The sequence below is a fragment of the Equus quagga genome, chromosome 5 (genome assembly GCF_021613505.1).
Source record: "Equus quagga isolate Etosha38 chromosome 5, UCLA_HA_Equagga_1.0, whole genome shotgun sequence".
Lineage (NCBI taxonomy): Eukaryota > Metazoa > Chordata > Mammalia > Perissodactyla > Equidae > Equus > Equus quagga.
This window is the reverse complement of record NC_060271.1, coordinates 80,902,144-80,926,224: the sequence shown is the minus strand read 5'-3', so window position 1 is coordinate 80,926,224 and position 24,081 is coordinate 80,902,144. Positions and strand designations below refer to the sequence as shown.

At 42.6% G+C, this 24,081-nt stretch overlaps 1 protein-coding gene across 1 annotated transcript in view; it reads left to right on the top strand.

Moving 5' to 3' along the window:
* Positions 1 to 24,081, top strand: part of ANXA4 (annexin A4) — a 60,496-nt gene that overhangs the window by 5,719 nt on the left and 30,696 nt on the right. The window contains exon 2 of the mRNA XM_046662546.1: positions 21,389 to 21,443. Coding sequence (XP_046518502.1) covers positions 21,435 to 21,443 — 9 coding nt within the window. The 5' untranslated portion in view covers positions 21,389 to 21,434. The remainder of the gene's footprint in view (positions 1 to 21,388; positions 21,444 to 24,081) is intronic.

Here is a 24,081-nt window from a genome sequence, read left to right as displayed (position 1 = left end):
GAAGACTGGCCCTGAGCTAACATCCGTGCCCATCTTCCTCTAACTTTATATGTGGGACACCTGCCACAACATGGTTTGACAAGCAGTGTGTAGGTCTGCACCTGGGATCTGAACTGGTGAACACCGAGCCGCCAAAGCAGAACATGCGAACTTAACCACTGTGCCACTGAGCCGGCCCCTGAAGATACATTTTTAAAAAAACAAAATACAGCCTTGCATGATGTGCTACCATTTCTGTGTATGAGAATGATGGGGGCTGTTTATAGTCTTTTTTTTTTTTAAGATTTTATTTTTCCTTTTTCTCCCTAAGCCTCCCAGTACATGGTTGTGTATTTTTAGTTGTCGGTCCTTCTAGTTGTGGCATGTAGGACACCGCCTCAGCGTGGCTTAACGAGCGGGGCCGTGTCCTCGGCCAGGATTCGAACTGGCGAAACCCTGGGCTGCCGAAGCAGAGGGAGCGTACGTAACCACTCAGCCACGGGGCCGGCCCCTATTTATATTCTTATATACTTGTTAATGCATTAAATCCTTCTAAACGAATACACAGGAAGATTACAAGCATGGTTGCCACTGGGGGCGAGGAGGTGGAGTTCTTACAGATTTATCACTATATACCTTTTTGTACGATTTTGAGTTTTTTTTAATCATATTCTTGTATTATCAGTTTTTTAAGATAGTTACAGATATCGCCTGCCCATTTAACATTGTTTGTGAAGAGGGGAATGAAACAGAAATGAAGAATGTATAATTGCCAAATTTTCCAAGCTCAGAATTAATATATGACCGTATATTTTCTTATTTGTATACAAAAAGCTAACGTGCACCTATGCGTCCTTTTCCAATGAGATGAAGTAGCAATCGCTGATTCTTATCATACATTTCAGTTGGGTTATTTTTCCGTTTGGCTATACTTCAGCTGGTTCCAAAAATACTGTAAGGTGCCTTGAATTGCATGGTGGAGAAAGCTCTGTATGTAAATGGTCTGGTCGGTTCCGTGTGTCTTTAGCTGCAGAAGCAGAGAGAGGAGGTGGGCGATAAGTCACGGCCTGTAGACCAGACGGACTTGCTGGGGTGGGGCGCTTTGTCAGAGAAAGTCCTGGCAGTGATATCAGGTCGTGGGCACTGAGGGGCTTGGCCTTGGCTTCAGGACCTGCACCTCCTTCTTCAGCCACACTGTGCCTTAGTCTTTGAGGGCGCTGCCTCTCTGCATGCCGGAACCTCCGTGCCGCAGCTATCAATAGCTAATGTTCACCAAGTGTCTCCTATGAGCCTGACCCTGGGCCAAACACCTGGCGTGGCTTTTTAAAAATTTTTCACCCATATTAGGTGGGTGCTACTAGTATCATCCCCATTGTACAGATGAGGAAACTGAGGCACAAAGGGGTTGAGCAGTTTGCACAAGATCACATACTAGCAAGTGGTAGAGCCTTGGCGGACTGATTCTGTATCCTGTGCTCTACCACTCTGTCTGCTGTATAATGGGCTAAAAGTGGGGAATCAGCCTGAAAAAGCAGGGCTGGGGGATTAAACTGACCATGGGGCTGGACTCTCTCAGAGGGGAAGTGGTAGAGTCTGTCCAAACCACTTGTCCAAGAGGAACTTGATGTTGACCTGGGTCATTCTAAGTATCCAGGGGGTCCCAGATGATAGGTGAGGAGGGGAGGGCAGACAGTGAACCGGGAGGATGTGCTGTGTCTGGATTCTGGGGGCACATCCCTGTGGGAGCAAGATGTGGAGCAGCATCTAAAGGCAGGAGAGGCAGCTCAGCACCTCAGGGAAGGGTCTTCAGCTGTTATGCAGGATGTCAGCAGCCCCTGCCAAGTGGACCAAGGTTCATTTATTTATTATGTAATGTGACAGACACTAGAGATTCAAGGATAAAATACACAGACCCCATCCTTAGGGAGATAAACAATCGAATCACCAATTCAAAAATCATGGGACTGTGCAGTAAGTGATTTGATGCTTTATGCCAGACTCCCCATGGAATAACAGACGAGGTGCACCTAACTCATCACAGGTAGTCAGAGAAGGCTTCCTGGAGGTAGCACAGGAGAAGGGCTTATTTACAGGCATGAGGATGAGAAAGCAAGACCAGGCACACTGCAGGAGTGGCATGTTGATCAGAGCAGGGCTAGTCTCAGAGGACAGAGCAAGAGGGCCCTCAGAAATTAAGGTCATTCCGTAGGCCTATTGGAGACATGACCAATCAGTATTGGGGGACAGGTCCTAGAGAGTCCAAGGGTCCCAGGGTAAGAACTGCTGGCCTGGATTATGAATCCCTCTTTTCTTTTGCATCTGCTCCACTGCTTAGCACAGTTATGTAATACATGTTTTTGAATAAGATGGAAGCGCTGGATACCAGGAAGGAAATCAAGGCAGAGATCCGGCCTTGGAAAAACAAGACTCCCCACTGCCCTGTCCTATGGCTGGCAACTCGGCTTGGACACAGGCTCCTTCCCTGACTGACTGAATCTGGGTGAGGGCTCACTGTGTGCTCCTGTCTCTGGGATTCCCCATCACAGGAATGTTCACACCTTATTGTGTCTGATTATAGGACTGTGTCCTCCACTCAGCTTTGAGCTCCTCTGCAGGTAAGGACCACGCAGCCCCCATCCTCTGGCCTAGCACATAGTGGGTGCTCACCAAAGGTATGCTGAATGAATGTACGATTGCCCATGGCCTGGAAAATTTAGTCAGCCTCCAAGCCTGGCCTGCTGCAAAATGATCCACTTTTGAAAATTACTTTCCCACCCCTTGTCTCCCACCGTTCTCTTCATTTCCTTAAGCTCCAGCCCAACTCCATATGAATGACCACTATTTTGCAAGGGTCTTACCATTTGTGATCATAGCTGAGGCTTCATTTTTACTGTTCTTTCTGCCCGAAATCTCCTTCCCTTTTGAAATCCTGTCTGTCCTTATAAGCCTTAGTCAAATAGAGCCCCTTACTCTCTGGAGTGTAGAGGGGGACTTAGTCTGTCGTCTCCGCTTATCCTGCAACTCTGGTAATAGTACCGCATGCTGCTTTGTCATCGGATTCGTTTGTTATATACCTGCTTTGTTTCTCTTCCTAGCTTACATGCCCCTCCAGAGCAAGATCACGTGTCCTCCATCTTTGTTTCTCTCACAAAGTCTGGTACTTGGTAAGGGTAAGATAAATATTTAAGGAAGGGCTGTAAGTGCCTGCACACACAGCCAGTGGAGGTTTTGGAACTGGGGTCTCCTGCAGGGACTGTCTGCATGAGAATCAGGGCCTGGAACTGGGTGCGTGGCGAGTAACCAGGGGTGCTGATTGCAACTTGATTAAATGAGGTCTCTGGGCCCCACCTAAGGTTTCCTGACTCAAGCTCTGGAGTCTAGCATCCCTCAGATCTGTGTTTCTAAATGCCCCCTGGGAGATTTTGTACACAGTAAACTTTGAGAACTTTCCCCGGGTACCATGGTAGGTGCTCTGCCCTCTATATTAGATTAGGATCCTTTTGAAGCCATTGCTCTGGACACTGTGTCCTGACATCATCCAAGGCCAGAGAAAAGGGGGAAGTTGGCAGGCTGACTCTGCCTTTTTCAGCCTGGGCGAAATCCTTTCTCCAAGTTTCTGGGCAGGTTTATCTTTATTTCTCATTGTCCAGAAGGGGGTCACACGGCCACTCGTAAACCACTCGTAGAGTTGTAATGGGCTTGTCTTGGACCAGTCATTATGTCCTCCTGGGGTGAGTCCCGCCTTCTTGGTTTACCAAATCCACTCCCTGAACTCATGAAGGTTCTCTTAATGGGGAAGGAGGGTATAGTGGGGGTTGACGTTATTGCTAATCCTCAAAGACGTCCTGCACAATAGTCACTACTATCTAAATTTTATGCCAGAATAAACTGGCTGTTATAGGTGGGGTTAAGTCTGGAGAGCAGAGCAGGCACTGAAATGTGCCCTTACTCTGGATTCCCAGCCTCTGGTCTGCAGCACTGAATGATCTTCTCAGCCTGTGCTAGCGCTCACCTGTGGGAGGAGAATTGAATTTGCAGTTCCACGGATTTCATAAAATAACAGATCAGGCTTACCAGGAGTAATGCATGTTTGCAGTGGGTGGTTTGAGGACTCTGGTGTTTAAATCATCTTTGGCCAACACGTTCCCTGAGTCATATTTATACAGACATTTTAAAAAGTGTTAATGTTGTGGTTCCCCCCTCCATGAATGTAATTCCTCTTGTTTTTCCCCCCTTTTTCCTTATACTTGATGTAAGATCAAGAGTGGGAATGTACGCTAATAAAATGCCCATGAGGTGGAATCACCTGGAGGGCTTCTTAAAAAGCAAATTGCTGGGCCCCACCCCCGAATTTTGGATTCTGTAGGTCTAGGGTTGAGCTGGAGAATTTGCCGTTTTAACAAGTTCCCAGTAGATGGTGATGCTCTTCGTGGGGGGACCACACTTTCACAACCACTGAGTTATGTGAACCTCTTTTGGGTTGAAATACTGCTCTGGATCTATTGAAAAGATAAACACAGTGAGATTCTAATCATGCACATGGCACATTCTACCCTGTCCAAATTCTGTGTGCTTCCTCTTAAAGGTGCCCTGGGACCGCCCCACCGGGGCTCTGCTATACGTGGATGGGAACCCGGGTCTTCTGTACTGTGAATCTGGGCTGGGCTTATTCCTGGGAAGGGAGACGGTGGAGTAACATCCACACACCTCCCTCCAGGCCAACCATGGTTGTCTGGGCAGCAAAGGTGGCCCTAAATCTTGGCCTTAAAATCCCACTTTCACCTTGAAAAGGAATGAAATTTTGATACATGTTCAAAGATGGATGAACCTTGAGAACATTAGGCTAAGTGAAATAATCCAGACACAAGGACAAATACTATATGATTCCACATACATGAGGTACCTAGAACAGTCAAATTCATAGAGACAGGAAGTAGAATGATGGTTATCAGTGGTTGGGGTGAGGAGGAAATGGGGAATTATTGTTTAATGGGTACAGTTTCTGTTTGGAATGACGGGAAACTTCTGGGAATGGATAGTGGTGCTGGTAGCATGACATTGTGAATGTAGTTAATGCCACTGAAGATTACACTTAAAAATAGTTAAAACGGTAAATTTCGTTATATGTGTTTTACTACAATTACAAAAGAAATCCTGTTTTCGTTACTGTTGTGTCTCACAGTGGTGTGCTGGAGCATCCTTTGCGTCCTTGTATCAGCTCATCAAAGCTGATTGTTAAATTTCCAGGGTTTTGCCAACTGATTGTTAAATATAGTCATTATTTTAAAATTAAATTATATGAATTTAGGAGTAAATAAATGATATTAAAATATAACTGTTTATAAATAAGTTATATTTAAAACAACTCATCACTTTCTAATTATTTTACTACCTCTTACTATTACATACGCTCTTGAGGTTATTTATGTCTATTCTGTCTGTGTGGTGGAAATGCTATATAATGGTGTACTACTGCCTACTTATTCCCAGCTACTAAGTACGGTAACATCACATTGGTGACTTGAAACCGGTCATGATAAAAATATTTACACCAGGAGCCAGCCCTGTGGCCAAGTGGTTAAGTTTGCCCGCTCTGCTGCAGCAGCCCAGGGTTTCACCGGTTTGAATCCTGGGCGCGGACATCGCACCCCTCATCAGTCCATGCTGAGGCGACATCCCATATGCCACAACTAGAAGGACCCACAACTAAGAATATACAACTGTGTACCGGAGGGGGGCTTTGGGGAGAAAAAGGAAAAAAATAAAATCTTTAAAAAAAAATTTACGCCAAAGAAATAGCTACAAATCAGGGTTTTCTTTCCTTGGAGAGCCATTTGTGAAGTTCTTCAGGACCCCTCTGGTCTTACCGTGCCTTGTTGGTGGGGCAGAGTTGGAGTAAGTTTGGAGGAATAAAGCGTTAGCTATTTGAGATCTTCCAACGAAACTTTCTTTTAATTGAATTCTAGCCCCTTCCAAATAGCACTGCCTTTGGGCGTTTTTGCGGTGCCTAAAAAAGAGGAGGTTGTGGCTGAGTTTGGTGGGTGGGAAACAAGATGAGTCATATGATAAATGACTGACTTATCCTCCTGGGCAAGAGTTTCCTCAACTGGAACGTGAAAGGGGTGGGAGAAAAACTAGTGGAAATAAAATAAAGTGATTTTTCTAGCAATGGGGAAGAGAGACTTTTTTAAAAAATTTGTATTATGGACATTTTCCACCATACAGCCAAGTGAGAGAATAGCAGAATGAACCCCCATGTTCGTATTCAACGCCCAACTTAACAATTATCAGCATTTCACCCAAAAACAGACTTTTCTAACTATTGAATAACAGGGAGGAGTACAAAGGAAAAGATGGATAGGTATGATTTAACATTTTTCTTCCAGATTTTGAGTATACTAAAAGGAGACTATTAAAATTGGAAAAATACCTAATAATAAACTTTAAGTATAAAATGTTAAATTTTACAATGTATACGTAATTTCTATAAATATGTTAGTAAAGCAGCAAGATCCTAAAAAATGGGCAAAAAATACAAACATAATTCACAAATAAGGATACTAGTAGGAAAAAAAGTAAGATTCAGTGTTCCTACTGCTGATTTTAAAAAGCAAGTTAAACCAATGATAAAGTTTAATATTATACCTAAATATTAAATTATAAATAAATAAAGCAAGCTTATAGCTGGCTGGGCTTTGGATAGCTTTGTAACTTTGAAGAGCAAAGGGAAGTGTTCATAATTTTCAGATATTGTAAGGAATAGGTCAAAAGGAGAATAAAACATCTACAAAACTCATTATGGAGATTGTAGTCATGGTATAAAAAATCTGAACAACCAATAGTAGGGACATTGAATAAGTTATATCAATATGATGGAAGAGTGTAAATTTATTGAAATGATAAATATGGTGATTGTGTAGCATGTGAAAGATTAAGAGGAGAGAGTGGAACACAAAATTATATGCATACTGAGATTACAGATGTTCTAAAAGATTGGAACAAACAGAAAATCCAAGCAAATGCTAAGTTACATTGTTTAAAATGTCCTTTTCCGTGCTTACAGTTGATTTAATAACTTACAAAATAAAATGAAAGGGGGGGTAGATGATTGCTAAGGGCCTTACAGTCTGTAAAATTCTATGAAAGTTAATCTTTTCGAAGGCAGTGCAAAGATCCATCATTTTCAGCATTACAATGGAAAATGTTGCCTCTCCCCACATTCTGCTGGGTTTGGGAAACAAGTTTATTAGATTAGGTAACAGCGGGAGGAAAGGAGAGGTTAGGAGTGGCAGGTAGAATTAGCACTCACTCTCCAGGCTCCATACTTCATCGGCACCACCATAAAATCCTGAGTTGCTAAAAGAGACATAAAACCAAATAACAAATTTTATGCCATGTACATTTATTATCGGTAAAATTTAAAAATAAAGGTTATTTTTAAATAGCTAACCAGTATTTTCTGTTTTATCTTTTCTGTGATTTCCTGAAGTGTTAATATTCAATTGTCTATGATCTCTGCAAATAGTCTCCATTTCTTTTAGAAGGATTCCTGCTGGAGGATTCTATTTTATGAAAAAAAATTTTTTTTTAGTTGAAACCCAATAGTAGTGAAAAGAATGATACTTAGATATGATTTGGTAAGCCCTCTTAAATATACTTGTGTGTTTTAAAAATCTAAAATCTCTTGCCTCTTGATTAAATAGAGAAAAGGAGGAAAAGAGTGATCATAGAAAATTAATCTTGGCCTTGATGTGCTGAGTACGGAATATTTAAGCCAAAATCTTTAGTCTCAAAGGATTAATTGATATTCCTGTGCTAGTCATTTTTCTCCTCCTATTTAGAATGCTGTTATTCTGCCAAATATTGAGGATGCCCAAGAGTTCCCTGAATGTTTCTTCTGAATAATGAAGTGGATTATTTTCAGGGATAGGCTTTTCCTTTAAATATTCCAGGCTTTGTTTCCTTCCCCTTGTTCTCTAGCATTTTGTCCTAGGTCCACATTGTGTTTTTCTTGCTTTTTTAAACAAATGGGTAAATGAATGCATTAAGAAGATAGGTTTTTTTGTGAGATTTAAAAGAGATAATCTGATCATTCACATAAAGTGTTTAGAATAGTATCTGATACAGAATAAAATAAGTGCTGGACAGTAGATCTGATTATTACTAAGCAAGGTGAAATATGTGCAGAGCAGTGCTATGCAATAGGAATAGAAAGCGAGCCACAAATGTAAGTTTGAATTATCTAGTAGTGACGTTTTAAAAAGTAAAAAGAGGCAGGTGAAATTAGCTTTAATAATATAGATTATTTTACCCAATAGATCCAAAGTATTATCATTCCAACATGTAATCAGTATGCAAAATTTTTTTTTTTTAAGATTTTTTTTTTCCTTTTTCTCCCCAAAGCCCCCCGGTACATAGTTGTGTATTCTTCGGTGTGGGTCCTTCTAGTTGTGGCATGTGGGACGCCGCCTCAGCGTGGTTTGATGAGCAGTGCCACGTCCGTGCCCAGGATTCGAACCAACGGAACACTGGGCCGCCTGCAGCAGAGCGTGCGAACTTAACCACTCGGCCGTGGGAAAAATTATTAATGAGATATTTTACAGTCTTCTTTTCATACTAAATCTTAACAATCCGGTGTATATTTTATGCTGACAGAACATCTGAATTTGAAGGCTAAATTTTCATCAGAAATACTTGATCTGTATTTAGATTTCATAAAATTGAGTTTTCACATAGATTTACATACCCAAATTGTTTTGAACATACGTAAAAGTTTTCCAGTATCTGAACTGAGTACCAAAAATAATTTTGCTTTAATATTTGCATCCACATTAAAAAAACTGGTTCATCTTTTTTAGAATTGATTTGACTTTAAAATGAAAAGCATATCACTTTTAAAACTACATCTGCCCATGTTAATTCACTAACTCCTGTTCCAGTTCAGTCTCTCTTTCTTTACTTACCAGTCTTAATGCTTCTGCCTCTCCATGTAATTCCACATCAGTAACATGCCTCCATTTAAAATTTTAAAATGTGTCCGTAATCGTTTTTTTCAAACTAGAAAATAATTTGTTATAACTGAAATAAGTATTTAGGGGCCAGCCCCGTGGCATAGTGGTGAAGTTTGGCACGCTCTGCTTTGGCGGCCCAGGTTCAGATCCTGGGTGCAAACCTGCACCCAGGTTTGCACTTGTCAGTCATGCTCTAGTGGTGACCCACATACGAAATAAAGGAAGATTGGCACAGATGTTAGCTCAGGGCTAATCTTCCTCAAGCAAAAAAAGTGGAAGATTGGCAGCAGGTGTTAGCACCGGGCAAATCTTCCTCTGCAAAAAAAAAAAAAAAAAAAGTATTTAAATTTAATGACAAATTACAATTTATATAAATATCACTGTAACTCGTGCTGTCTGTAACACATATTCAAATAAACACATTAAAAATGTTTCATCAGTGCATAGAAAAATATCATTCCAAGTGGATAACTCTGTTGATACCGACTGGATTGGTGATGTGGTTAGGTGTAAGACTAGAAAAGATGGCATGCCTGACGTGTGCACTACACAGTGTGATGTGAAAGTGAAATAAACGTAGCAGGACCAAAACATTAAAGTTGTGTGTTATGGAAAAATGCCTTATACCGCTTCAGTTTTAAAATTTAAATTTAATTAAAATTAAACGAAATTAAAAATTCAGTTTCTCAGTCACACTAGCCACATTTCAGTTGCTCAGTAACTCCCTGTGGCTGTGGCTGCTGCATTGTTCAGCTTGGGGATAGATTGTGTCTGTCAAAAGACATGGTGAACAGAACACCTTAGTCTCACCCTTTCCACCTTGCTGTGTTGGCATTGGCTTTGAGCAGGAGAGAAAGTGATACAGTGCCTGGTCCAATTCCCAGTTTCTAGCTGGTTTTCTCTTTGTTCCCCTCTGCCTCTCCAAGGTAGCAGCTTCTCCTATCTCCAATGCCTGATTCTCTGAGCTAAATATGTGTATATACATCCCAGCATGCATTTCTGCCAGGGGTCTTCTCATCGGTTGTCTTTTCCGACATCCACTCTGCCACCACAGTATCCACCCCAACACCCCTTGGCTAGTTTGGGGGTGAATAGGGTCAGTAATGGGTCCACCTCACAGCTCCTCAACTCAGGAGGGTGGGCTGGGATGGGGTTTTCTGAATAGATCTCTACATCAGACAGCTGATGGAGAGTTATAACCCGTATCCCCACTGTCACACACACACACACACACACACACTCCATCTGCCTTAAGTTAGTTTCATTTCCTCTCAGCTTCTGACTTTATCTCATGTCAGTCGCAGTCTTTTTTGTTTTGTCATGAGTTTCTTCCCTTGCCTCCCCATGCCTCCATGAGGTTTTTAATGAAGAATTGGGAGGGGCTTCATCAGAAATAGCAAGTTCCCTATGTGAATCAGATATTCACTGTGGAAGAATTTTAACTGTTCTGTTTTTGTATTCTTCTGCCAGAGTCAGCTTGAAGTCTGGAAAGATTTGGAAATAGAGCCCTGCCCTGGCCCACTGAGGGCGTGGCTGATCCAGGGGGAGGGGGAATTGTCCACAGAGCTAGCCCTCACATATTTGCAGGGCATGAGAGGCGTCAGAATAAAATGTGACATTTAAGAGAGCAGTGTTTCTTCTCTGCTCACTTCCAGGTCTCCAAAGTTGAAACCAGTGTCATCTATGAAGGTAGACTCAGCTGCTTTTCCTGTTCATCTGGGAAGAGAGTTTTCTTCCCTCATAGGCAAACAGGTGGTGGTGTTAGTAAGGAAAAGACTGGTCTGCATAATGCCTGTTTTCCTACCTACAGGCAAATAAAACAATGGGAAGCCTGGCCACTTGTCTGGGCTTCTCACTGACTCACTGCAAATCTCTTACCTCCTGTACTTTTGTTTCTCATTTGGGTCCAGTCTGCGTATTCCTTTCCTGCATCACCAGGATTTTGTAAAGAAGGATGGAGTGAATTTTAGTTTCTCTGGGAAAGATTGTAAGAGAAAGACCAGATGCTAGACTTAGTGTTCTTTTTTCTGATGAGGTGCTCCTCCTGTTTTATCCCCAAGACTTGTGATTGCTGAGACAAGAGAAGATATCGAGAGTACTGGTCAACCTTGGAATTTGAGTCTCAGGATATGGCGGCCTGCAGTTTGTGATTCGTAAGGAGAGGCCAGGGGTGACCCAGATGCGGTTGGACATATGAGAATCCCTGGTACTAGAACAGACGAGACCTGGAGATCAACGCTAGTAGCTTGTGATCAACTAGTTGGGGTTCCTGTATGAACAACTAGTTGGGATTCCTGTGTGAACAACTGGTTGGGGTTCCTGTGTGAACAACTGGTTGGCCTTCCTGTGTGATCATCTAGTTGGAGGGTGGTGTCGCCAACTTCACAGCCTAGTTGCTAATTTTACATGATGGCCATTCAGATAGGCAGGAACTCTTCCCTCCTTTGAATCATCCTTCCTTCCACATCACCCTACGTCCATAACAAAGTGTCTGGAGCCCAGAACCCAACCACTCAAGTTTATAACTCTCCTACACATACTTCCTAGCTACATGATTTGGGGCAAGTTATAATCTCTCTGTACTTCAGTTTCCTCATTGGTAAGACGGAATTAGTAACAATGGTTACTTTATAGGGTTGTTGCAAAGGTTCATCAAGTTATTACATCATATGAAGTAGTTAGAATGGTGCACCCATTATGTACTCAACAAATGTTAGCTATTCTTTTTATTACTATTCTCTCCAAGTAACCACATCTACATGTTCTAGCATTACCTGTTTAGTGAGCTGTTTAAGGTGTGGGTTACCAACTCTACCCATATTAAAAACATCTGTGGTATACACACCTACTTTCACATCTACCAACATGTCAAACCAGATTTACCTTATGGTTCTTTTGGCCTCCAAGTCAATGAGGTCCTGTGTGTGTCCGTCATCTGGCAAGATCGTTGTCCTCACATTGTCTGAATTCTAAGACAGCACCTTCACTGGTGCCTGATGGACCCACCCCTTACCTGGAGACAGGGCTGTTTCCTTACCTCTCAGCCTTGGAATTGCTCTCTCACCTCTGGTTTGCTTGACATTTTGATCAGAAATAGGGGAAAATCAACTCTGTGAGATGAAAAGAATGGTTGTATTTTAAAGTCTAGAGGGGCACTGCCTCTGACAGCATAAGTAACTGCCATCTAGGGCTTGAGAAAACATGTCATAGCTGCGCCAAACCCATCTTAGGCTTTGAATGAAAGCCCAAAATGTTTTCTGTTCTTAGCATAAGCTAGAAGAGCTATTTCTGGCATTCCTTCTCTCTCCCTCTACTGCTCTACACTGGATAGTCTTACTCTTGCTGGCACTAGGATAAACATAACCAAATGGGGTCATTGCTTCTAACCTCCTTGGACACTGGATTCAGACTACCCCAAGGGCGCGAGGCATCGGTCCGTCTCTGAAGCGGGCTGCACTTTGGGCACTTTTATGTTGTGGTTGAATCAGCCATGACCTCCCTCCTGCACTGAGCTCAGGATGCTGGGCCCTGTTATGGGGCGGGGGTGAGTACAGAGTGTGCCTGGATGGAATCTTTATGTCCCTCTCAACTGGAGATGGCACGACTCTGACCACGTGTCTGCTCCGAGAGGCACTGTCAGGAACCGTGTTGCATTGTTCTCCCACCAGAAAGGCCGGATGGCTGAACTAGGGCAGACATGTGTGGGGTTGGAGCTGTCCTCGCTCTGCAAACAGCCCCCAGCCTTGGGTCAACACTTTCGATTGGGAGCTGTCTGCCAGTCAAAGTGTGGTCCAGTGTCCACCAGGTTAGTCTGGGAGAGGAGTATTTTTGTTGTTGTTTTATTTTGTTTTGTTTTGCATGCAGCTTGTTAAAGATATGAAGAACAAGAAAACGTTTAGCTCAGCAAAAAAAGTGACAATTTAAAGTTTTTATTCCGTTATGACCCTAAAAGCTTCTAGTATTGTCACCTGCCTTTATACATAATTACACACACATGTACGTACGCATGCATTTGGCCTGGCATGATACAATGCTTTCTAGAGTCAGACGGAGCTGTGAAAACACAGCTCCTATCACCTACTACATGAGTGACCCTGGGTGCTGTACTTGACTTTTCTAAAACTTAAGTTACCATGCCGAGTTCATTGGACAATGAGAGGACAAAATGATACAATATTGATAAGAGCACCTGGCACTCATATAACTAAGTAGTCAATAAATATTTATTTAAAAATAAACTCCCTCTAGCTCCAGTGCACAGAACAAGGACCACAAGGCCATCTTTCCCGAGCAGTGGCAAAGCCTGCCCCGTGGAGGAGGGAGCCCCGTGACCAGAGGGAGGATGACTGACGGCTGGGAGATGACCATTCAGAGAGGTTGTATCACACCCTCGCAGTGGGAAGGAAGTGCAACGACCTCATTGCCAACAGCTTCCAGGATATTTTTTTCATGATAAGTTATTCTTGAACAGACAAGACATAGGGGATAATTTTCTGCATAAAGGGTATATAGATGGAAATTTAAATTGTGCCTTTTAGCACCTAGAATGGTATTGGTCATGGGGCAGGCATTCAGATATTATTGCATGAGTGAATGAACGTGCATGAAACATCAGTTAAACTGTCATATCAGTCCCATGACTGTGAGCAATAATCGGCATTACCAGTACATCCACTTCTTGTTTCTGTGGTCACTGGCCTGAGAGGAGGGGAATCTAAACAGTTTGTCTGCGCTTAAAAGGCAGAATAGGGGCCAGCCGGGTGGCATAGTGGTTAAGTTCGTGTGCTCTGCTTTGGCAGCCCAGGGTTCGCAGGTTCGGATCCCAGGCACAGACCTAGCACTGCTCGTCAAGCCACGCTGTGGCAGCATCCTACATAAAATAGAGGAAGATTGGCAACAGATGTTGGCTCAGGGCCAATCTTCCTCACCAAAAAAAACCAAGGCAGAATAGTTAAAAAATACCACCAATGACAAAAAGGCCAGCCAACCAGAATTCCAAAGGTCTCCAGTCCACAGGTGGCACTAGAAGTTGCTCACATAAGAAAAGAAAATCACTTAGGAAAATCTGAAACACTGTACTATGCAAACTGAATACCAGAGAAACAAAGTAAGGTAGCTACACATTTATAAAGTTTATTAGAATATGCTTTGGTTTGTACCCTACTTGAAGCTTGTGCCTAGGGAAACTGAGGTATTATGTGAAGTAGAAAGACATTTAGTTAGGCACACATTGAACTAAGAGTGCAGGACCCAACCACCTCTCCCAGTTATCATTTAGGCTACCTCAGTGCTCTTTTCATTTTTCTAATCTTATCTCTCTCTTTTTTTTTTTTTTTTGAGAAAGATTAGTCCTGAGCTAACATCTGCTGCCAATCCTCCTCTTTTTTTTTTGCTGAGGAAGACTGGCCCTGAGCTAACATCCATGCCTATCTTCCTCCACTTTATATTTGGGACACCTGCCACGGCATGGCTTGCCAAGTGGTGCCACGTCCAAACCCAGGATCCGAACCAGTGAACCCCGGGCCACCCGAAACGGAACATGTGAACTTAACTGCTGCGCCACTGGGCTGGCCCCTAATCATATCTCTTAATACAATATAGAACTCACCATAGCCAGCTTTCGTTATTCTATCATCCAGCTGGTTTGTAAAGTGGAGATGATAATTATGACTGTAAAGGTTATTGGGTAGATTAAGAAAATGTAGAGGAGCGTTTAGTAAATGTTCCTCCCCTCCTTCTCACTGCCTTTTGGACAAAGGAATTGTTGGAGTAAAACCTTTAATAGACTTTGGCATGATGTGAGAATGGTAGAGAAGGAGTGGGGATATTTTAAATTGTGTATAAAATATGTGTTTTCTATTATTTATAGATTGAAATTACTATTATTATTGTCCCCCCAATGCTGTGAATAAGTGGCTAAAATTTGGATGAAAGACTGTCAATAAGTTACCTGCCAGGGGCTGGCCCCGTGGCCGAGTGGTTAAGTTCTCACGCTCTGCTGCAGCGGCCCAGGGTTTCACTGGTTCGGATCCCGGGCATGAACATGGCACCGCGTGTCAGGCCACGTAGGGGTGGCATCTCACATGCCACAACTAGAAGGACCTGCAACTAAGATATACAACTATGTACTAGGGGGATTTGGGGAGATAAAGCATTGGCAACAGTTGTTAGCTCAGGTGCCAATCTTTAAAAAAATAAGTAAATAAATAAGTTACCTGCCAGGTGCTGGGTTGGAATAGATCCTTTCCTAAGATGGTTAGCAGGCAGGTTTCCAAATTTGTCTGCATTCATTTATCTTACACATCTTGCCTTTGATTAAATGTTTGAAAATGCTTATTTCTCCAGACTCAGACCCCATGGTTGCAACAAAACTTCCTTTACCTTTAGAAGGATCTAAGTTCCAAGGAAAAAGAGTTGCTTTCATTTTCCTACTTCATAGACAGTTTTGAAAGCCTTTAGTCTTGGGTGGGGCCCAGGCACACCCTCCACAAATCCACAGCCTAAAAGTTTAAATTTGTCATCCCGTGGGATGTAAAATGAAACCATGTACCAAAGAAAAATGGTGAATGACTCACTCACATGTGATCTTTGGGGAAGAGAGGGATTCAGTAAGAATGTGCCACAAGGACAGCAAATCCCTTCATAATGAACGTTCCCGTTGCCTGTCCTGGGATGTGGGTCAATGTTGTGAGTCTGAATGGAGGCCATCCAGTTAAGCTGGAGTTTCAAAGAGAGCATCTGGTACTGGGGTGAATTCATCATGGTGCCACATCCAGCAGGACCAGAGAGGTTGTATTCATCAGCCCACCAAGAAGGGGTTCAAGTCTCAGGGACAGGTTCATATTTACAGGCTGACCATACACCTGCACACGCATGTGTCACACACAAACACACACGCTGCTAATTTATTTATTTACATTGAGAAATGTAATTGTTACTTAGACAAAAATTCTCCTGCTCCAGGACTTTGTAGACAGATCCACATGGGAACCCACACTCTAGTCCAGAGGTTGCCTGGCAACCATGGAATCAGAACAGAGGGTTTTAGATGGGTAAAATTCGTCTTCACAGTGGGGAAATATCTGACCCTGGACCGTTGGATCCTGGGGCCACCCCACCCTTTCCTTAGGACAGGGCTTTGATGAATATTTCAAAGGAACCTCTCTGAGGGTTTTGCGTGGAACTTGCATTGCTGGTCACAGTTTTTCTTTAAATATGCTAATGCCTTTCAGCAAGCTGGCTTCATCCCAGGAGCCATTCTTTATCTTTGAAATGAGTTTACATATCTTTGTTTTGATAGTGATTTGCTGATTTTAATCGTTTAATGCTCAAAGAACAATCTAATTTGCCTGCTCTCCAAGTTCTGGGTGAGCGGGGAGGAATACACCGCATTGCTGCCTCCACGTGTGGCATACTGAAATATTGCTTGAAGTCAGAGGCCCTTGTTCCACGGACCTGCAGTCTGCTATGGGGACATAAGAAACTTTGTACTTGAGTCAGCACCTGGCTTGCCAATTTCTAGCAGGGTACAATAGGACAATTTGCGGGATAGTGAAATAATTATCCTTCTGGACATCGAACTGGAAAAAAGTAGGGATGTGTTCTTTTTTGTTTGTTTTTTGTTTTTTTTAATTAAGATTATGATAGTTTACAACCTTGTGAAATTTCAGTTGTACGTTATTGTTAGTCATGTTGTAGGTGCACCCCTTCACCCTTTGTACCCTCCCGCCACCCCCCTTTCCCCTGGTAACCACTGATCAGTTCTCTTTGTCCATATGTTAACTTCCACCTATGAGTGGAATCATGCAGAGTTCATCTTTCTCTATCTGGCTTATTTCACTCAACATAATACCCTCAAGGTCTATCCATGTTGTTGTGAATGGGACGATTTTGTCCTTTTTATGGCTGAGTAGTATTCCATTGTATATATATACCACATCTTCTTTATCCAATTGTCAGTTGCTGGGCACTTAGGTTGCTTCCACGTCTTGGCTATTGTGAATAATGCTGCGATGAACATAGGGGTGCATGGGACTTTTGGAATTGCTGATTTCAGGTTCTTAGGATAGATACCCAGTAGTGGGATGGCTGGGTCATATGGTATTTCTATTTTTAACTTTTTGAGAAATCTCCATACTGTTTTCCATAGTGGCTGCACCAGTTTGCATTCCCACCAACAGTGTATGAGGGTTCCTTTTTCTCCCCAACCTCTCCAACATTTGTCACTCTTGGTTTTGGATATTTTTGTCATTCTAACAGGTATAAGGTGATATCTTAGTGTAGTTTTAATTTGCATTTCCCTGATGATTAGTGATGATGAGCATCTTTTCATGTGTCTATTGGCCATCCTTATATCTTCTTTGGAGAAATGTCTGTTCATGTCCCCTACCCATTTTTCGATTGGGTTGTTTGATTTTTTGTTGTTAAGCTGTGTGAGTTCTTTATATATTATGGAGATTAAAGTAGGGATGTTTTTTTGACATGCCTAATTTTTCTTTATGAATCCATCATAAATTATGTGTGCAAATTTATGTAATCTTCTCTGAAATAGGTCGGACTTATTTACAACTTATTAATCCTTTATGTAACTGCTGCTGGGGTAGATCTCTTATGTGTACTTCCCAGCTGTGTTTCAGTTGCTCTAAAACTATGTCTTCAGATCGTCGGGAGCCCTATCATGGGCTCTAGTTGTGGAGTTCCAATATTATGAAGGAGTGTAGTTTCCCGCCCACAAACTGCATAACCCTTAGATTTTTTCAGACATCACTAACATATGGTCCCTTCAGTCTTTACCTTTCCATCTTGAAGAGTCCTGATGCTTTTAGGGCCATTGGAGCCGTGCTCAAACCTGAGTGTGTTTGCCTTTTACAGATGTAAAAACTGAGGCACAGTTGCTAATTATTTTCCCCACCTGTGAGCAGCAAAGGAGTTTTTAAAAAACCAACACAAAGTCTGAGTCATTGGGAACTTGGTGATATTGTTCAGATTATGGAATTGTAGGCCAGCCTTCAGAGAGAAAGAGTGAATCAAGGAAGCAGAGGCAGAAAAGGATTCCTGTAAAGAATCCTTGGCTTTGCAGGGCGGTGGAAAGGGTGGGAGGACGTTTACAGATGGAGCTTCAGGGAGAAAGGCCTTTATTGTTTGGGGGCTGGTCATTTTGTGCAGTTAAGAAGAGGCCTACAGCCATTCTGTGTCCGGGGAGGGGTGTATGTGATTTCTTCCCCTCCTTTCCGCTCCCCCCTTCCTTGCCGAGAGTAATTGAGACCTTCCTCAGTGCCAGACGCTGTGCTAGGAAGCGTTTGTGTGGATTAACTTTACATATATTATCGATATCTAATGAAAGAAACACGGAGTACCATTGTCTGCATTCATTTCTATAATCTATTTAGAAACTCAGTTAGTACTAGTAAATAATAAATATGCAACAGCTGTCTGTGTATAAATGGACTTATACTGTGTGCTGTCCAAGTTTCAAAATAAATTGTCTGGCTAAAAAGCACCCCGTGTTCCAGTATGATACCTTTTTTTCCTGTAGTAAAATATTTCTAGCTCGTTGAATAATGGCTCTCAGTATTTCCAGAAGGCTTTGCTCAAGCGGTCTTTCTGTTTCTTGATGTGGTAAAAAGGACCAGAAGTGTTCATATTAAAGGCTGGCTTCTTGGGGAGGAGTCCCCATTCCCTGCCTCCTCACTGGTTGTCATTGATTCCAAAACCACATGGAAGCAAAGGGCGGGCCCTTGCTCCTAAAAGCTGTGTATGCCAGGTCATCAACCAATCAGCAGCAACTCAGTCCAACTCACATATCAGTTATACTTAATGAGGGATATGGATGCATTTTGATAATTCATATGATGTGAGCCAGGGCCTCCAGGTGAAGGAGTGGCTAAGGCCCATGAAAGTCTCAAGCAGCCCTGCTCATGGCTTCCCCTAGCACATTCTGGGCAAATGAGAAAGAGGCACCCCTTCCTGCCCCACAGATGGTCCTGGCCCACTCCAGCCCCATCTCCTGTCACTCTGGCCCTTGTTCTTGATGCTTTTGTCTATCCCTGAAACACAGTAAGTTTATTCCTGCCTCAGGGCCTTTGCACTAACTGCTCCCTCTACCTGAAACGGTTCTCCTCCAGAACTGTGAATGGCCACCACCTCCTTCTCATTCAGGTCTTAGCTTGGATGTCATCTCCTTGGAGATGACTTCCCTGATCACCCTCTCCAGGCCAGCTCCTTTCCAGTAACCTGATCATGTCATCCTGCCTACCAGGGGTCAGTGAACTTTTTCTGTGAAGGACTAGATATTAAGTATTTTCAGCTTTGTGAACCCCACAGTCTCTGTCATAACTACCCAGTTCTGCCATTGTAGCATGAAAGCAGCCACAGACGATATGTAAACCAATGGCTGTGGCTGTGCTCCAATGAGTCTTTACCTATGAACACTGAAATTTGAATTTTATGTAATGTTCACATGTCATGAAATATTACTCTTTTGGTTTTTTTTGTCAACCATTGAATCTGTAAAAACCATTCTTAGCTAGTAGACCGTACAAAAACAGAATTGGGCCCATGAGCTGTAGTGTACTGATTCCCATTCTATACCATTATCCTGTTGTATTCTCATTTACTGGTATCTGCAGTTGTCTTATATATTCATTTGTTTATTTGTCGTCTGTCTGTCCTGGTGGAGTGTGAGCTTCTTGAAGGCAGGTTCCTTGTCTTAGTCACTGTATTATCTCTGTCAGCTAGAACAGTGCCTGGAATATAGAGGGGCTTTATGAATGTTTGGTGATTAAATCCGTATAGTCCATGAGCCACTAAATCTAGTAAAGTCTCCCTTCCAAAGGTCCCCTGTGTATATCCTGTTCCAGGTGCCACACCCTACCGAGGCATTTGCCTCGGCCTGTCTGTTCCTGTAGTGGAATCTTATGCCTTCCTGAGCCCTTATCTCTCACTCCGATCTACCCCATGGTATAGTCACTTGCTAAAGCGTGTCTTTTATTACATCATTTCTCTGGAAGAACCAAACACTTTCCCCTGTTTTTGCTTTACCTACAGTGTGATGTCAGACTCCTCAGCTGGGCATTCAAGGCCCTTACTAATCAGTTCCCCAGCTGCTTTTCCAGTCTCATCTCTGAGCCTTCCCTGGAATGAGCCCTCTGCTCCAGCAGCCTCCTGTCCTCATTGTCCCTGAAGCCACTGCTCGTTCCCACCCCTGCACCTTTGTCCAGGCTGTGCCCCAGAACCATTTCCCCTTAGGAAGGGATTGACCTTCTGTGTGATATGAGGCGAGTCTGCAAGGAGTGATGGGAAACAAGGAAGAGTGGAGCTGAGCATAAGGGAAGCTGGAAGATGAAGACTGAATGTGACCAGACATGACCTAATCAGTAGGAAAGTGGGTTAAGAAGGATTTAGTTATTCTGGGGAAATAATTGAAAAGTGCTGCTTGGTAGAACTGTCTAGGTGAGGGCTTCTCAAACTGCCGTTCAGACAAATATTCGGAGAATCTTGCTAAAATGCAGAGTCTGGGAATAGGTCTGGGGGAGGCCTGAGATTCTGCATTTTTAACAAGCTTGCAGGTGATGCTCATGCTTCTGCTTGTTTGAGTATCAAGGATCTAACTAAATGCTTAGGAAAGGAGCCTTTTCCATAGGACCTAGATATGGAGACAGGAAGCCAGTGGGCCTGCCCCTCAGAGGCCTGCCTCTATGTCATGAGAACCCCCCAAGGGTCCTAGTCTACAGTAAAGACAATGCTTGCATTCTGAATGACTGAATAAATGTGTGATGGTTCAAGTCTTTTTGATGAGGGAGGGAGTGCCAAAGAGAACTAAGGACAAAGCTGAGTGTGGAAGGCTGCAGCTTAAAGGGAAGAAGCCCCTCTAAGTCCTGAGATGGTGGCAGTGAAAGTGATCACTGGGAAATGAAAAGAATCTAATGCTGGTTGGGCCGCTGACCTGTCATCACACACGCACACACACAGACGTGCGCATGTACACAGAATAGAAGAGGGGGTGAAGTACTTTTCCCTGATGCAGTTGGATTGTCTCTTCTCTCCAGAGAGACACCTCTTCTGATCCACTAGAGCATACAGTTCAAAATCTAGGTTAGGCTTGAGTACAAATATGTACTTCACCCTAACGACACAATAGGAATCATTTCTGTAACGCGGATCTCCAGACAGAAGAGCAGGTACGTCTTTTGCTGGTGTAGTAAACTTGCCCGTTCAAACAGTTTCTCTTTAATTATTAACCTGGCCCTTGTATCTTTGGCTAATCAGTAGCTGGCTTTTTGATGAAATTGGGTGTTATTTCCCTATGGCTTCAGTTCATGCAAACTACAAGTTATCCCGATTAATGATTTTAATGACACTCCCTCACCACAGTAATTTCCCCTCTGCTTTTCTCACAGAGGAGCTTCTTCAAGGCGGGCTGAACTCTGATCCCGACAGAGAGTCATGGCCATGGTAAGTAGGGGAGCGCCTCACCCTACCTGGTACCAGCCACAGACAGGTACAGGATGTATACTTAGGGACCGTTGGCTTATACAAAGGCTTGTTTGCTCAACAGAGGGGCGGGAGGAGGAAATGAAAAGGCAGGTTTTTTTTTTTAAACACCAGTTTAATTTCTTTCAGAGGTGGTGAGTAACTTGACCCTGAAAATTAATTCAAAGAGAGACTCCTTTGAATTCTTCCAACATCTTGAAATACAGAAACAAGTTATAGTTTTCTCGCTGCGGAAGCACCACATGTTCGTTGTAGAAAATTTAGGCAAATAAAAAGGAAGAACTAAAAATCCTGCAGATTCTACCACCAGGAGATGACTGCCATTCACTTTTTGGTGTAACCCCATCATTTCAGGCTCATCAAGAAGGGTGGTTCTTAGCCATGTGGGCTTGTCATCTGCCTCCTGCTTCTGGCCGCGACTGGACTCCTCAGAGCTTGGTTATCCGATCTTTGAGACAGGCAGGGAATTGGATCCCTCTGAGAGTTCCATAAAGTTCAGTGCTGGTGTGGAAGCTGAGCCTCTGCGCTGCCTACGTGGCTCTCCCTGAGGCTGGCCATCTGCTCTCCGTCTCCCACCCAAATGAGGTTTCTGAATGGGCGGGTGATGCTGATCCCTGGTCTTCCAGGAGAGAGTAATGGAAGTAGAATCTTATACCTGGAGAGGAGCTAGGGATCCCACCCGTTCTAGATGCCTTTCTTTAGGAAGATGGGTGTGTGTAAACTGTCCTGAACAAATAGTAATATACTCTTAACATTTTTTTATATTAGACATTCTAGAATTTTATTCATCATCCCTGATAGCCAAAGTCCTACTTACGTCTGCTCAGAATCTCTTATGCTTTAATTTAAAATCCATTTCTTCTTGATTGAGTCTCCCAGGACATGGAGAACATGTATTTAGAAAGGTTTATGGTGCTCCTACTTTGTGCCAGATGTGGTACTTGGCTCGGGGACTCAGAATTAATGGGACAGTCTTTCTGTCTTCAACAAGATCACAGCCTTCCTACACTGAGAACTGTAACCAAGTGACCCTTTAGTGTGCCTTCCACTTGAGCAAAATCACCTCAGTCGCTCTTGTCTTTCATCTTAGAACCTGTTTTTCCATCATGACTGTTATTTATTGGACAGATAAAGGACCTTTTTAAAGGAAAAGAAAAACAAACAATAGTCACAATATTATAGTTCCCAAATATTTTCCATCATTTTATTTTAGACCCTATTCATATGTATAATGGTTTTTAAATAGTAGTAATAAGAGCATAAGTAACAGTTAGGTATATACTTACTCTGATCTTTGCTACGCTAACATGTTTATATTACTTTTTATAGCATCTTAAAATTACTTCTATTAAGGGGTAGAGTTATGGGTGTTTTAATTTTCTTCTTAATTCTTCTTTTTTAAAAATTTCCAAATCTCTGCAATGACTGTGTGATACATTTCTAAAAGGAAAACATGTTTTAAAAGCCATTGTAGTCAAGTATTAAAAATTTTTTTTTCTAGAGGTTTAATTAACATATAGTGAAATGCACAGCTCTTATGGTTGCTGGTAGATGAGTTTTGACAAAGGCATGTACTCTTTTATCAAGATAGAACGTTTCATCACTCCAGGAAGTTCCTTCATGCCCCTTCTTGCTCCCACCCTGCTCCTAATTCCACACCAGAAACGCAACCACTGTTCTGATTAGCCCCATAGATTAGTTTTGCCTATTCCAGAACATCCTATAAATGGAATCACAGAGCCTGTACTCTTTTGCTGGTTTCCAGTGCTGAGCGTTATATTTTTTGCAATCCATCCATGTTGCTGTGAGTATCAGCAGTTTGTTCCTCCACTCCTTTTTATTGCTGATTAGTATTCCATTGTATTTTAATCTTTTGGACATTTTTCATCTTCCTGATTATTTTAATAGCCAAATAACATTTCATGGATTGTGATATAACATCTATTTCTAGCTATTAGTTTTTGTCATTCTTCCCTACATCCTCCCTGTTTCCTTTGTCTGCTGCCACAAGAAGCCTTCCTGGGTGGAATCCCCTGCCTTCCCAGAACAGACAGTGGTGCATTATACCCTGGAATTTAATCAATACGGATACTTTAGGGCTGACAGGAACAAATTTCCTGAGCTTATCTTTTTCCTGGAAAAAAAGAGTCACTAAGAATGTTAATTGATAACCTAACTATCTTTGCAAATCCCCCTATCGATTCGTCTTGTTAGATATTAATTTTAATCCCACAGTAGTGTCCCACAGCAATGCAGTTTGCTTTAAAGTTGAATGCAGTATTTGAATACCATCCAGAATTTTTTCAATACTCAAGTTCCAAAAAAACATCGTGGAACATTTGACTCACAAAGCTGTCTCATGGTGGGGCCAAGGGCTGAGTTAGGCCATGTTGGAATTTTGACAGCAAATCACCAATTTGCTTATTACTATAGATATATAGTAGAAAAAGGGGAATAAAGTGCTATGTTAATTTCCTAGGGCTGCCATAACAAAACACCACAAACTGGATGGCTTAAAATAGTGGAAATTTGTTGTCTCAGTTCTGGAGGCCAGATACCCAACCAAGGTGTGGGTAGGGTCGTGATCTCTCTGAAACCT